The sequence below is a fragment of the Neomonachus schauinslandi genome, chromosome 16 (assembly GCF_002201575.2).
Source record: "Neomonachus schauinslandi chromosome 16, ASM220157v2, whole genome shotgun sequence".
Lineage (NCBI taxonomy): Eukaryota > Metazoa > Chordata > Mammalia > Carnivora > Phocidae > Neomonachus > Neomonachus schauinslandi.
Genome location: NC_058418.1, coordinates 21304725 through 21319111, shown reverse-complemented (window position 1 = coordinate 21319111; position 14387 = coordinate 21304725). Strand labels below are relative to the sequence as shown.

General features: G+C 53.6%; 1 protein-coding gene across 4 annotated transcripts; it reads left to right on the top strand.

Annotated features, from left to right (window-relative positions):
• Positions 1-1055: 1055 nt before the first annotated feature.
• POP4 (POP4 homolog, ribonuclease P/MRP subunit) lies at positions 1056-11646 on the top strand. 4 transcript variants are annotated; one of them, XM_021700931.1, is made up of 7 exons: positions 1056-1284; positions 3468-3520; positions 5123-5346; positions 6773-6850; positions 7016-7077; positions 8705-8806; positions 9775-11646. In XM_021700931.1, exons 1-7 carry the CDS (start codon positions 1278-1280, stop codon positions 9909-9911), a joined length of 663 nt encoding a protein of 220 aa, XP_021556606.1. In that variant the 5' UTR covers positions 1056-1277; the 3' UTR covers positions 9912-11646. The 4 variants fall into 4 exon arrangements, with proteins under 4 accessions (XP_021556606.1, XP_021556605.1, XP_021556608.1 ...); XM_021700930.1 differs by having other exon boundaries at positions 1076-1284; positions 3468-3556; XM_021700933.1 differs by lacking the exon at positions 3468-3520 and having other exon boundaries at positions 1076-1284.
• The last annotated feature ends 2741 nt before the right edge of the window (positions 11647-14387 follow it).

Here is a 14387-nt window from a genome sequence, read left to right as displayed (position 1 = left end):
CTATCTTCTGCTGTCTCATGCTATTTTAAAATTCACATTTGGTAGTTCACATGGTATGAATCCCCAAGAGCAGTTTCTCAAGCTTAGTCTCATAGACTCCTAACTATTCTCAGGCATCTTGAAGCGCAATACATTTAAATGCTGTAATTCCACTTTGATGGTAATATACATACAAGGTTCACGTTCAGCAGGACAAGCCACATTATAGCCACAGAAGCTCAGGCCTGCAGTCCTATGTTTAAGATAAAAATGGCACAAGGACACCACCCAAAACCAATTAAAACAATATTTCCCAAACTAGGATCTGTGTACATAAAACCTCAGGGTTCCTAGAGAATTTTTGTTCCCTTAAAAGGGCTTTATACCTTACTGGAAGTTGAGACCCACTGACTTGAAGTGGAGGGGCTAAACTGCTCTCCTGAACCGCACTCCGCAGTGCTGCACACCGGGTCACTTGTGAGAGGTCTGCACCAGGCCTTCCAGCCACAATTCTTGGACCCTCCCCCAGAACAATGAGCATCACTTCCTTGCCTTTTAACTTCCGGACAGAAACTAACATTCTGGGTCTCAAGAAAACGTTCAGACTATCAGGCCCAACCCACTCACAGCTGATGGGAAAAGGGAGGTCCGGTGATAGGAAGTGCCTTAAGCGAGGTCACAGCTAGTTTAGCAGCAGGGCAAAACTGGAGCGTAAGCCGTCTATCCCAACTTCAGTGCCTCGGCTAATCCGTAGAGAAGGCCGATTAGAGACCCCACGTACCTCATTCCCACCATCCGCGACCCCTTTCTGTCCTCCCCTGATACCCTAGGTCCCCGTGGTCCTCTTCAGGTCGGCTCGCCCCGCTCTACTCCAGCTCTTCACAAGCAGTCCACACGCCCTAACCGCAACCCCACGGCTTCTGGCCTTCCCCCCCACCTACAGTACACGCGAGCTGAGAAAGCCCCACGAAGCAGAGACAACCTCAGGCCTAGCAGGGCCTCTGGGGGCAGCGGAGCAGCCCTCAAGGCGCATGCGCTACCGCAAGTCGGCGCCCGTCATTGACGTCACAGGTGACGTCATTCGCGAGCCCGCGCGCTTGCGACCTCGGCTAAGAGTTGGAGCATCTCGGTCTGGCGACTTGGCGTGGCGCGCGAGCTCGGGTACAAGAAGTCGCTCCAGCCTAAACTTTGACAAGAGAAGTTCTGATGGCCGAGGGCTGCTGAAGACAGTGAAGAGAGGTCAAGAGTGAGGGACGCCCGCAGAAAACGTCACCAGAGCGCACCGGAAGCGGCCGAGGATGAAGAGTAAGCGAGGTTGAAGGCCTCTAAGCTGGGGAGGGGTGGGATGTAAAGGGTCGGGAACTTGGTGCTGGTAGGTGAACGGGTTCGCAGCGGAGACCGAATGAAACTGCTAGGGGAATGTCCCGCCTTACATAAGTGAAACCGAGGCCCAGAGTCCCGGTTGGCCTGGCTCAGACTCTGAGCTCGAGATGGATGTCAGAGCTGGCGACAGGTCCCCAGGGGGCCTGCTTAGTGTGCTAAAGGAGGGCCCAAGGCCTGGGGCCGACTTGGCCGCTACCTGCCACCTGGTGACAGTGGTTAAGGCCCCGATCCTCTCCACGACCTGGTTTACCCTTCTGTGAGGTACTGATAGTGGTGCCTGCCCAGCCTGCTCTTCCGGGAAGGACCCTTGTCTGGTGGAAAGCGCTGGGAGCGTGCTGAGGAATGGTATCGTAACCCAGGACTTTGGGAGTTGAGCGGAGAATAGCTGTGCCAAGGAAGGGAGCAAGCACCCAGGGCAGTTATAAGCAGGGGAGTGTAGACGCAGTAAAAGTGGTCTTTGGACCAGTATGTTCATTTCCACCTCTGCCACTTCCTATTTCTGTGATCAAGTTATGTGTCTCAGTATATCTGAGCTTCAGTTTTCTCATGTGCATTATAGGATAATACCTACTTTAAAGGATTGTTCAGAAAAATAATGAGATAAAATGTGTAGCTTTTAGCCAGGTGCATGGCAAGTAATGAGTGCTCAATAACTGTTAGATGGGTATTTCCAGAAAAGACTTTCAAGTCTAATCGAAGCACCTGTGACAGTTGAAGCAAAGTCATTCCTGGGTTTGCTCTTTAGAAATAGGTTTTAATGCCATTCTTGCATTTGGAGGAGAATCAGACTCTGTATATAATATAATATACTGTGTATATTGTATAATACAAACACTTTGGTTTGCTTGTTCAGATGTACTCAAGGAAGCACAAGGGAGCTGGGGTGGGATTTACAGAGTGTCCTGTAAACCAGATTTTCGAGTCTTTTGACACTTAAACCAGGCCTTTATCTTATACTTATTCCGTTGATACCCATACTCTGTCCCCAGAACCATGTTTTTCTTCTTCACACAAATGAAGTAAGAAACAGGAGTGTGGAGTTTTTAGAGGTTGAAACCACATTGATCAATATATATTTTGAGCTTGAAGAAAGACCTACTGTGTTTTATCAGTGTAGAACACCATCTATTGTATGATACACCTCAATTTCATAGACATTAAAATGTGAAAAATCTTTTTTTTTTTTTAAACGTCTTACAGTCAACAAAATGTGGTATCTCCAACCATCTGCATCCTGGGAAGCTCTATCATATAACTTTTAAATGAGTTACTTAATTAGACTTACAGAGCAACTATTCAAGCTCCTAACCTGTGGTATATTAAACCAGTCAACTCCTAGTATGGTCTACTGAACTGCAGTAGCATCTGAAACTTGTTAGAAATACAGGATCCGGGGGTGCCTGGGTAGCTCGTTGAGTTAAGCATCTGCCTTCAGCTTAGGTCATGGTCCCAGGTTCCTGGAATGGAGCCCCGCATCAGACGCCCTGCTCAGTGGGGAGTCTGCTTCTCCTTCTCTGTCTCTCTGACCCCCCCCCGCTTCTGTATGCTTTCTCTTCTCTCTCTCTCTCAAATGAATAAATTAAAAAAAAAAAAAGAGATGCCGGATCTGGGAGTGGGGCCCAAGTATCTACATTTTAATAAGAACCTAGAGATTCCTACATGAATTAATATTTGAGAAGCATTGTTTTATTTTTATTTCTTTTTAAAGATTTATTTAATTGAGAGAGAGAGCCCTCGGAGGGGAGGGGCAGAGGGAGAGAGAGATTCTCAAGCAGACTCCCCTAGAGCTCAGAGCCAGATACAGGACTCAATCCCAGGACCCCGAGATCATGACCTGAGCCAAAATCAACAGTTGGACATTCAACTGACGGAGCCACCCAGGCACCCCGAGAAGCACTGTTTGAAAGCACACTCTTGGAACTCCTAAGCTGGGCGGCCAGAGGCTATAATAAGAGGCATCCAAGAAGCCTGAGCTCTTTGTAGCACCCCCATCTTCTCGTATATCTAAATAAGCATAGTTAGTTTCATAGTTAGAAAAGTCGTGGGTCTTATAGCCATACCCAAACTGAGTTGATCATTTCTTGTTGTTTGTTTGAATCCCCCAGGTGTGGTCTACCATGCCTTTTCTCAGGAAGAGGCCAAAGAGTTCGACGTTCAGGTACAATGCATGGCAGGAAGTCTGGGAGCAGCAGAGGTGATGACAAAGATGGCTCGATACTCTAGTACTGCTTTAGATGTCCTTCCCACATCTTACTCCTCATCTTTCCAGTAGACGAGTTAGGCTCAGTCAAGATCTGTTGTTCTGATGGCCTATTTCCATATGCTGGCCTCTTTTTCCCTTGTTCAGTTAACTGGGACCTCTTGCTCCTGTGTCATCTCCCACTGTGTAGGGGACCCTGGGCTGTGCCCAGCTGAAACCTGTCCTGGTGAGCACTGTCATTTATCCTTGTCACTGTTCTCCCTTTACTCTTGAAGAGGGCAGGCAGATCAATTTCCTCAGTGGAATTTATGGATTATATCTGGATGCTGCGAACATGCTTTGTCAGTTTGGCAGAAACTCCACTGGGGACTCCTAATGAGGGAGTTAACATGAAATTAAGATTTTAAAAGACTGATACACCTTTTTTTGGTTTCTTCATGAAGAAGAGCCACATAGGTTTTTAAAAGAAGCAAATAATTGTCCTGTCACAATAATAATAATGATGACAATGAATCTTTAGTTAGTATCTAAAGGTGCAAAGCGGAAGCTGACTGCCATCCTTACTGTGAGCTGTCTTGAAGATTGAGTGTCTCACATCATACCCTCGCCACCCTGCTTCTCCATAAGGGAGAACATGATTATTGACACATTAGCTTCACGGGGTTGGCAGCCTGGTTAGCGCAACAGGGGTTCAGGAAATCCCCAGCCAAGAGGCAGGACCTGGGCAGGCAGTGCCGCCTGGGCTGTGGCCGACCTAGGACATGGGCAGCTGAATGAGGAGTAGACGGTGGAAGTCCCAACGTGAGAGGCAGTGACGTTCGGAGTTCTCTCAAGAATTGCACTCAGTTAGGACAGTTCTTTTGCCCACATGTCCTAGGCGTCTGTGCTAGGTCACGGTCAAATGCTGTTCTGCTCTATGTGGGAGAGAGTGAGCGCAGGAGGCTGAGATGCGCTGCTACTTCCTTCCCCCAAGTGCTATGGGAGCAGACCTAGTGAGTAGCCGTGACATGTCCATGGGGCCAAAGGCACGTAAAGAGGATTGCAGCGTGGGCACCATGTAAAATTCCTACCCCCCAAGGCATGGCCCACCCTGGGGCACCAGGAGGTACCATTTTCCCAAGTGTTAGGATCATTTCCTTCGAGGCCATAGCTTGGTTCTACTCTGAGCTTGCCCTCATCTGGTCACGACTGAATAAATATTGTTGTCATACATTTCTCAAGCTTTCCTCCCTGCCAAGAATCAGAGAAGTCTTTTCTTCCTAATGTAAAGGGTTGGGGTTTTTTTTAAATCCTCATCAAAATAACCTCAGAGAAGTGGAGTAGGAAGTTGACTTTGACGTGGCTGTTTTGTGTGGCAGTCGCGAATTGGTATTTGAGTGTGACTTTCCCATCTGGACAGCTGTGGGTGGCTCACATTCAGCAGATGAGAGGCTGTGTGAGGCTCAGTCGGGACACAGATGGGTCAGTGAAGGCATCCCATCTGCGGTGTGTCGGAGGGCCTGGGGTCGGGGGCTGCCCCCACCAGAACAGTGGGCACCATGCCGCCCTGTCCCCATGCAGCTTCTGGGAGCCCAGCAGGCCGAGGCCTTCGTGAGGGCCTTCCTGAAGCGCAGCACGCCCCACATGAGCCAGCAAGCCCGTGAGGACCAACTGCAACGCAAGGCTGTGGTCCTGGAGTACTCCACTCGCCGGAAGCAAAAAGAGAAGAAAAAAAAATCCAAAGGCCTCTCCGCCAGGCAGAGGAGGGAGCTGCGCCTCTTTGACATTAAGCCAGAGCAGCAGAGGTATGCCAAGCCCTTCCTGCCTTTCTACCTAAGGCAGCTGGATCTTCCTGGAGCGGGTGTGGATTTGGGAAGCCCAGTAGCAGGGCTGGCAGCCCCTTTTCCCCTGAAGCTAAGGGAGCCCTCCCACTTCTGCCACAAGGGGGCAGCCTTCCTTTACCAATTCAGGCTAGGTTTGCACTTGGCTTTTGAAGCAAGGCACAGTGAGGCTTTTGCTGTTTTACTGTCTGGCTTCGGTCCTAGCCTTAACTAATGAGACCCATACCATAAGTGAGTCTGTTACCCATGGCAACAGGCTGTTTGTCTTTCAGCTTTCCTACAAGAGGAACTGATGTATCTTAATATATACCCTTTCTAGCTTTTAATAGCACTAGACAGAATCATCCACTGGGTTTTATTGCCAAAGAGCATGCTGCCCACGTGTTTCAGAAGTTTCTGAAAAGGAGGCATCAGTCTGTGGGAGGACGTGAGCCTCCCTCCAGCTGACACTGCATCATCCCTCCTTGGCCATGCTCCTGCATATGCTCGTCTTCGGACTGTTTGTAGACCTTCGCTCCAAGATCTGTAGCCAAATAGCCTCCCACATCCCACAGGACAAAATCAGTCGCTTTGTCCGTTACCTCGCTTGCACAAAGAGCTGGGCTTTAGGTGGCGGAAGGGGCAGCTGCCTGCCCAGGTTTCCTCTGGTGTCCTCTGGTGTCTGCACCATGGAGCCCACTTCGAGTTTGAGCCTGAGGTTCTCCTTGGTCGGACCAACAGTTCCCTGCAACAGCGTCCCCATGAGGCACGAGGACCAGTAATAATGACCCCAGAGGAAAGCCTTTGAGGTCCTCTCACCTGGCCCTCCCCTGTGTCCCACAACTTGCTCACTCACCTTCCAGACAGACCTATTCCCTTATGTGGGGACGTCCCTGGCAGCCAGCAACTCCTGTTTACTCCCCTCACCAGGTCAACTCTTGTAGCAGAAGACCTCAAAGAGCAGTGGTTAAGCAGGACTGAAGTTTTATTTCATGAAAGCAGTCCAGATGAGCACTTCCCCCGCCGCCCGGCCCCCGGGCTGGTGGCACAGACTCGGCAGTGCCGCCCTTGGAGCACCCTGCTTCTCCACCATCTGTGCATGGTGCCTCCTGGTCTGAGGGGTCTGCTGGAGCTCCAGCTGTCCAGGCTGCATCTTCCAGCAGGAAGGAGGGAGGGGCAAAGGAGGGCACCCCCTTCCTCCCCTCCTTAAGCCTCAAGAGGGTTCTAGCAGCAGAAACTGAGGTTCAGGAGGGGAAGCACTGGATTGTAGTCAGTCGGGTTATCCAGTCTAGAACTAGCATCTGCAGCCAGTCCCCAGTGACCCAGCTCGGGGTCCTTGGCATCAGGCCATGCTCTGTGCTCTTGTCCCAAGCTCATGTCGCCTAACTTTTTACTTCTAACTTTGCCACAGGTACAGTCTTTTTCTCCCTCTACATGAACTCTGGAAACAATACATCCGAGACCTGTGCGGTGGTCTCAAGCCAGACACGTGAGTTGCATGTCTGAACCCTTGCCCTCTGGGGCAGAACCCAAGGCTTACGATGACTGTAAACGCAGCCTTCCGAGCCAGCTGGCTGCAGAAGTTTGTAGACCTGTGTGCGCCCTTGGAACTCTTGATCATGCTCAACACTGAGGGCTTCTGTTTCCCTCCTAGGCAGCCACAGATGATTCAGGCCAAGCTGTTAAAGGCAGATCTTCATGGGGCTCTTGTTTCAGGTACCTTGCCTAAGAGCACATGGTCCCCCGCATGCCCACGCCGTCACTCGGTGGCAGCGTGGCCCTGTGCCACAGGGCTAGACACACTCCTTGTCACGTGGGTATTTCCAGGTCACCGGCATTGAGGGTGGGAGATGACTAGCTACCTGAGCCCGTTCTGGCCACTTTTTGAATACACTCTGAATGGTCTTCGTGTGCCTTTCCACACAGGGACCCCTAGTGCTCTCCCAGGGGGCACACAGCTGGTGGCACGTGCCCCCAGCCCTGAACAGAAAGTCCCTTTCATCCATCTGCCCGCAGTTGCCAGTCTCAGCAGGGACTCTCAGCTCCCAGTGGCGTCTCCAGGGCAGACCTTCCCGTGAACGTCTTCATTCATCCAACCGCCACTGCACACAGCCACCCACATGTCCAGGAGGCATCACAACTTTTCTATACGCACAACAACTCTGGCCTCCTCACCTCAGCCCCTGCCCCAGCGTTCCCCAGCTCCGGTCATGGTACCAGTGTTTACCCTGGTTGTTCAGGCCCAAAACCTGGGTGGGATCGTGTTTCTTCTTCCCTGATGCCTCAGCACCAATCCATCAGCATGTCCTAGCACCCGAATCCGAGCCACCACCGTCTCCCCTGGGTTCCTGTAGAAGCTGCCTAACCCACTCCCTGCTGACACACTGCTTCTCCCCCAACCAGGCAGCCAGAGGGAAGGTTTTATACCAAAATTCAGGCCGTGTTTGTCTTCTGCTTCCTTACTGTGGTCTAAAAGGCCTCTCTGACTTTATCGAGCACCAGGTCTAACCACATCGGCCTGCTTTCTGCTTCTCACACACCAGGCTTGGCCCCACCTCGGGGCTTTTGCATTTGTTCCTTCCCTCTGCCCAGAGTTCTGTGTGTTCACAGACTGACTGCTTCTCAGTATTCAGGTCCCTACTCAGATGTCATCCCTCTGAGGGCCTACGGGTGACCCTCCTCCCCATTACCTTCTGTTTTTTCTTCATAACAGTTACCACTATCAGAAAATGCAGTTGTCTGACGTGGTACACATTTCCCTCCTACCGTTAGAACATCAGCTCCTTGAGAGCAGAACCTAGAACGGTCTTGTTCACTGCTGTGCCTGGCACCGACCTCAGACAGCGCCAGGCACGTAGGAGGTGCTCAGTGCACGGCTGCAGGTTACGCTGGGACATGGGTCAGTAGAGCTGAGGGGCCAGCTGCCTGTGGTAGCAGCTCGCCTCACTCACTGCCCCACAGCTCGCAGCAAGATTCCATGCTGGCCAGAGTTTGGGATGTCATGGGAAGGCCATGACGGACAGGTGTTCCTTCAGATCCCATCAGTGACACTTGGCCCCGTCCCAGCAACCTGTGGCTCTTGGTGGTGCTGGACACACACGTGACCTCTTGGCTCCATAGTCCCTCCCAAGACACCCATGACTGCAGGCCCTCCAAAGGACACCTTGTCGAAGCAGCCCAGAGACTGTAGAGCCACAGGCAGGGGATTGGGACCCGGGGTTCTCATCCAGCTTGGTCCCTGTCCGGCTGAGGAGCCCCCCACTCCCCACTGCCCCCACCTAGCTGGTCGTGGCTCCCCCAGCACCACCGAGGCTGAGGCCTTGAATGCCCTTTTCCTTTGCAGTCACAAAATCCAAATGCCCCTCCTATGTGGGTGTTACAGGAATCCTCCTACAGGAAACAAAGTACGTTTTCAAAATCCTCACCAAAGAAGACCGCCTGAAAGGTATGTAACTGTCTCAGGGTGTTGGGGCCTGTGGCCCACCCGGCTTCGTCAGCCCTTTCCCCGTGGCTTCAGTGGGTCGGTTTGGCCTCGCACATCAGCACAGATTGCAGATACCTGCTGACCGTGCATTGCACGCCTGGCGAGCGCACCCCCTGCCCTCATGGCTCTCCCCAGGGCATCTTGGAGCCCAGGCAGCAGCCGCAGCCAGATGTGCCGGGAGGAAGGGCTGCCTGGCTTGCTTCTAGATACGTGGGTCTGTTTCCATGCCTGAGACCCTCCCCTGCCCCAGAGCTGCCGCCCGCCGGAGGAGCGGAGCTAAGCAGACCGTGAGGGGAGCTAGGGTAGTGCCCGTCCCTGGAGTTCCAGGATCTTGCCCTTTCTGGTGACCCTTTGGGTTCCAGGAAGGCAAGTGCAGGCTCACCCACCAGGTGTGCCAGAGCTCGTTGTTCTAGCAGAGACGAGCGTACGCAGCCGGCTGTCGAGATTTCCACACCCCTTGCCCACAAATCTGAGATTGTGAAACCAGTGGGAGGTTTTGGTTCCTTTAATTTTGGAGCTTGATTTTTCTCTTTGCTTCCTTCCGCTTCCCTGTTTATTCTTGTCTCATTTTAAACCTCAGAAAGTGGTGTCTATGTGTCGTCACTGAGCATAAAGCCCTGAGTCCATCTGAAAATTATGTGGGAAGACCTGCTTCTAGCACTTTTTCTGAGAGTTTGGCTTAGAGCCTTTGACCCTGAAAATTAGGTGTTGAGTTATATTTAAAATCTGAATAAATCGGTCCTATGGCAAAATAGAGCCGTATAATCCTGGTGCTGCTAAAGCTTTGTGGACTCTCCATTTCTTATTAGCTTACGTGTTAATACAGGCATTTTAGGAATAGTATCGTGCATCAATGTGAACTTACCTGTCAGGATTTTTTTCCCTTGTCCTTTTTCCTCCTGTTTGTTTGTTTGTTTGTTTGTTTTCAGTTGTCCCCAAGCTAAACTGTGTGTTCACAGTGGAAATCGATGGCTTCATTTCCTACATTTATGGAAGCAAATTCCGGCTTCGGTCAAGTGAGCGATCTGCCAAGAAATTCAAAGCAAAGGGGACAGTTGACCTGTGAGGTCTTTGCTGTGGAGACGATTGTGACCCCAAGGTCATTGAGAGAAAAGCCTGGCAGGATAAGCACAGGTTGACCTGACTGGTGGCATGATTAGGTTTTTATTTTGCATCCTTTTCTGTGTCTCCTGAGTGTTCTTTGATGAATCCGCTGTTTATGTAATCATAAAACATAAACAAATCCCTGAGTTTTTCCTTTTGCTCCAGGAGAAGCAGCAGTGCCGGTCACTTGGCTTTGTCCGTGTGACCCGCTGGGCCCCCGCACTGGAGGAGAAAGGCCCTGGGGAGGGAACGCGAACTCCGACTCTGACGGGAGAGCAGGAAGGCCTCGCTTGGGGCCACTGCGCCTCCCCGAGGTTCAGGGTGCGCCCGTCCGTGTGGGGTCCGTGGCTTGTCAGGTCCAGGGTCGGCTCGGACGCGCTCCCGCTGCCGCCATCAGTCCCTGTGCTGTAGGTCGCAGGTCCCAGCACCACCAGGGACAGGGCAGCTGGCCCGGCTGCTGAGCCCTGTGCTCGGATGGCCTGGTTTTGCCAAAACGGACTCAGCCTCCGTGCTCGCTCGGCCAGGGCCTCGCCACCTGAGAGCATTGAGCTGGGATTTGACCCCCACGGTCTGGCTGCAGAGCCATGCTTTTGACCACAGGGATGAGAAGACCCTGCTTTACGTGTGAACGTGGTCACCTGGGCTCCGCTGAGGAGGTCCCTGCCTTCCACAGAGTGTCCGAATGTGCCACGCGGGTAACGGCCTGGGTGCTACGACTCCCTCAAGCACTCTGCTCGTGCCCACTGCCCTGTAAGGGAAAAGGCGGCCAGCGTGTAAACATGCAGCTGCTTTCCGGAATCGTTGGTGCCACTTGGCTTGTGAAATCGGGTTTTCATGGCGCAGACTCCAGTTTCCGTGTGAATGGCTGTTGCCTTAGTAGCCTTCTCTCCCCCCTTCCCCATGGACACTTGACAAAGAACACTCACCACTGTCCTGCCTGTTTCCAGGATGCCCTTTTGTCCCCACAGCCCACCCGGCGGCCACCGGGTCCTGTGCCCTGAGGACCGTGCCGTCCCCCGAGGGCCCAGGCCAGGCAGGACGCCGGCCCCCAGGGAGCATCCCAATGAAGCTGCGCTAGCTGCTCCCCAGAACCGGGCTGAGGCCTCAGCTGTGGCACAGGGCCGGTGGGTGGGGGGCGCTGTGGTAGCTTGCAGTCCAGTCTCCCACCTCCACTGCCCCGGGAGCAGGGCCCCAGTACAGCTGCGGCCTTGGAGGTTTGGGCCTGTGGGAGACACAGCTACACCGGCCTCATGTGTCAGTCCACGCAGCGGAGAAACCGGAGAGGCCCGCGGAGCAGCAGAGTGGTGACCACCTCGGGATGAGACTCAGGAGCCCCGGGGCCAGGAGACCGCAGCCCAGGGACCCACTGGTCTCTAAGAAGTGAGTGGACCCGAGGGCCCTTTATATTCCCCAGAGCCGAGTCTGTGTGTGGAGGACCGGACCTTAGTGTAGGGCCCACAGAGGACAGGCCGGAGCCTCTCCAGAGGAAGAAAAGGATGAAGCACCTGGAGGGGAAGGTGAGGGACGGCCCGGGTCATGGCCACTGTGTTAGCTTGGACTGCCGTAACAAAACTCTTCAGATGGGCTGTGTAAACAACAGAACATTCTTCTGCACCGCTCCAGAGGCTGGAAGTCCAAGATTAAGGTGCCCTCAAGGTTGGGGTCTGGTGAGTGCTTTTTCCTCGGCCACCTTCTTGCTGTGTCCTCACGTGGCCTTCCTCCGTGCACGCCTGTGGGGAGAGAGAGATCTGTTGTCTCTTCCTCTTCTTCTTAGGACACCAGCCCTATGGGATACGGCTCCACCTTTATCACCGCATTTCACCTTTTTCTCTTTTTCTCAGTGCAGCCACATTGGGAATGAGGACTTTGACAGGAATTTGTGGGGACGTAGTTTGGTCCATGATAGCCGTGGAGCTGCCCCGCCCAGAACAGGAGCCCCCTGCCGGAGCCCCTCAGAAAGGCCGCAGTACCCACCCTGGCTCCCATCCTCAGACCCTGGCCTGGCCTGCCCGCACCCCTACTCAGGGGCCTTGTGCCACTAGTCGGTTCAGCCAGCGCAGCTGCTGGACCCCAAACTCCCCTCACCCCTGGGTTCCAGGACTGGCTCAGACAGGAACTTAGGGCCAGCCGCCCCTCCATCGCCAACTTCCCTTCCACTTCTGCAAACCACTGAGCTCCTCTCTCACCCTCCCATTGGGGCCAGGCACAGTGGTGGGGCAAGAAACGCACAGGTGGCAGGGTGGACAGGGAGGCTCCCTGGAGGAGGGGGCTCAACCCAGGCAGCTGTGGGATGTGAAGAGTGACACGGGCTCAGGACCAGGCCGGCAGAGCAGTCGTGGAGGCCCCGGGACATCACCTGCCCATGAGACCCGGGGCCAGTGGGAAGGGGTGGGGGGCCTCTGGCCACCGGTCCCAAACCCACAGGAGGTGCGTCAGGTTCTGCCCGGTTCAGTGGGAGGAGAGAGGTGCTAGAGAAGTTGTAAGCCACGGGGCAAGGTGCGGAATCCTGCTGACCCATTTGCCCAGTACTGATGTCTTTGGGGACCTCCGTGTCACCATCTGGCAAGTGGGGCCATGAGACCAGATGAGGGTTTCCTGAAGGGGGATCCTGGAACTTCCTGCGTCTGCATCGGGGTCAGCAGGACACCTGTTAAAAGCAGCCAGCTCCTGGGCTGCAGTCAGACTCCAGGGGCAGGGCCCAGACAACTTCGTGGGTCTCTCAGACCCCAGCTGCCTCCTCCATCACTGAAGTGTGAGGATCGTGGACTCCGGATGGCATCTAAAGTGTCTTCCAGCTCTGACGTCTGGACTGTGATAGAAGATTTGGGACTCTCGGGATGGTGTTTTCCGGATGCTGGAAAAAGATTGTCAGATTGTCACATGAACGTTCCCCCCACAAGCCATAAATTATGGTAAAAAGCTTTCTTTCTGGACAATGGCTTTGGTTTTAATTTAGTTTGCATTTCTTAGCTATAATGCCTAATTAAGACATCTGTTAAATGTCTATAATATTAATTTAATAGGGGGGTTCTAATAGAACTGTATTGGAATTGTCCATTTAATTAACCTCGTGGGCCTTTAATAGATGTCTTAAATAGACATCATTAACAAGAGTGCTAGACAAATTAAAATTAGAGTCAATAACATTCTTGGTAATTTTTCCTGAGCTGTGAAGGACGAGCATTGCTAAGTAGACAGATGCAAGGACGGGCTGCACAGAGGAGTGTGGGGGCCGGCATCCCCAGCAGGGCTCCAGCATGGGTAAGGCCCCCGGTGGGGTTCAGCCATACTGCGTCCTGGCCTCCCCTTCAAGCACCTGCACACACGACACTTGCTGGCCTGGGCCCTCAGACCAAGCTCTGGGTGAGAAGAGGATGGCCAGGGAGGAAGATGGACCTAAATCCCGGGTCGCTGCATGACTCACGTTGAGACTTGAGACGGGACAGACGAGGATGGGGCAGGATGGGCTGGGCCAGGGGGATGGAGTGGGGTGAGGGGAGGAAGTGGGGAGCATGCCCATTTTGCCCCCACCACTCCGCGGAGCAATCTTGCTCAGCTGAACTGCACTTCCAAAGCCAGGGCACGGTTCCCCATCTCCACATCTCAGGGGGCCTCTCAGGGTGACAGTTAACCATGCCCTCCCTCCTGAGGCACCTCTGTGTCCCCACACCCCTGACTGTCCCCTGCCTCCTGGCCACTCCCTCTCTGTCCTTTCATGGATCCTCCTCCTCTTCCAATCTTCTAAGTGTTGGAATGCCCTGAACTCCGTCCTTGGACTCCTCACCTTTCCGCTTAGCTGGTCTCACCCACAACTTCCAGCACACTTGACTCAGAAGATAGTGTTGGCAGCCCTGCTGCTCCCCATCCCCACTCCCGAATCCGGAGCTTTATCACCTGCCTCTCCTAATCCCAGTGGGAGCTCCTGTGAGCTCACAATGACTCACTCCACTTTGATGGCTGCTGTGTCCCCAGTGATCTGGAAGCACTCGCTGACCTGGAATGGGTGCTCTGAACATTCGTTGGGGGATGGACACCACTGCTTGTTGACCTTCCCACCTGCATATGCAGTGGCATCCTGAGCTGCCGTGGCTGGGCAAGAATCATGGACTCCCCAAGTGCGCTCCGCCTCCCCCCCACCTCAGTGGTCGGCCTCTGTCTCCCCACTTACTTAGGCCAGAAATGCAGGAGCCCTCCCACCTGCCTGGAGTTCACACCTGCCCCCCATCCGGCTCTCCCTCGTCTGCCCTGCGCTTGCTCTCAGTCACCCACCCACCGCCCCTCGAGGCCTCCCTGCCTCCACGTGTGACCCCACCACAGCCAGGTGACCTTTGTGAAGCAGGACTCAGATCGTGTCACTCTTCTGCCCAAAACCCACAAGTGACTTCCCAGTACGCTTAGAATCAAACCCGGCATCTGACCAGGGTCATCAAGGGCCCCC

Bases quoted from the DNA above. Each gene is read 5' to 3' on its own strand.
- POP4 (XM_021700930.1), top strand. The intron at 6,851-7,015 runs GTGAGTTGCATG...TTTCCCTCCTAG, and splicing joins GGTGGTCTCAAGCCAGACAC to GCAGCCACAGATGATTCAGG. The intron at 7,078-8,704 runs GTACCTTGCCTA...TTTCCTTTGCAG, and splicing joins TCATGGGGCTCTTGTTTCAG to TCACAAAATCCAAATGCCCC.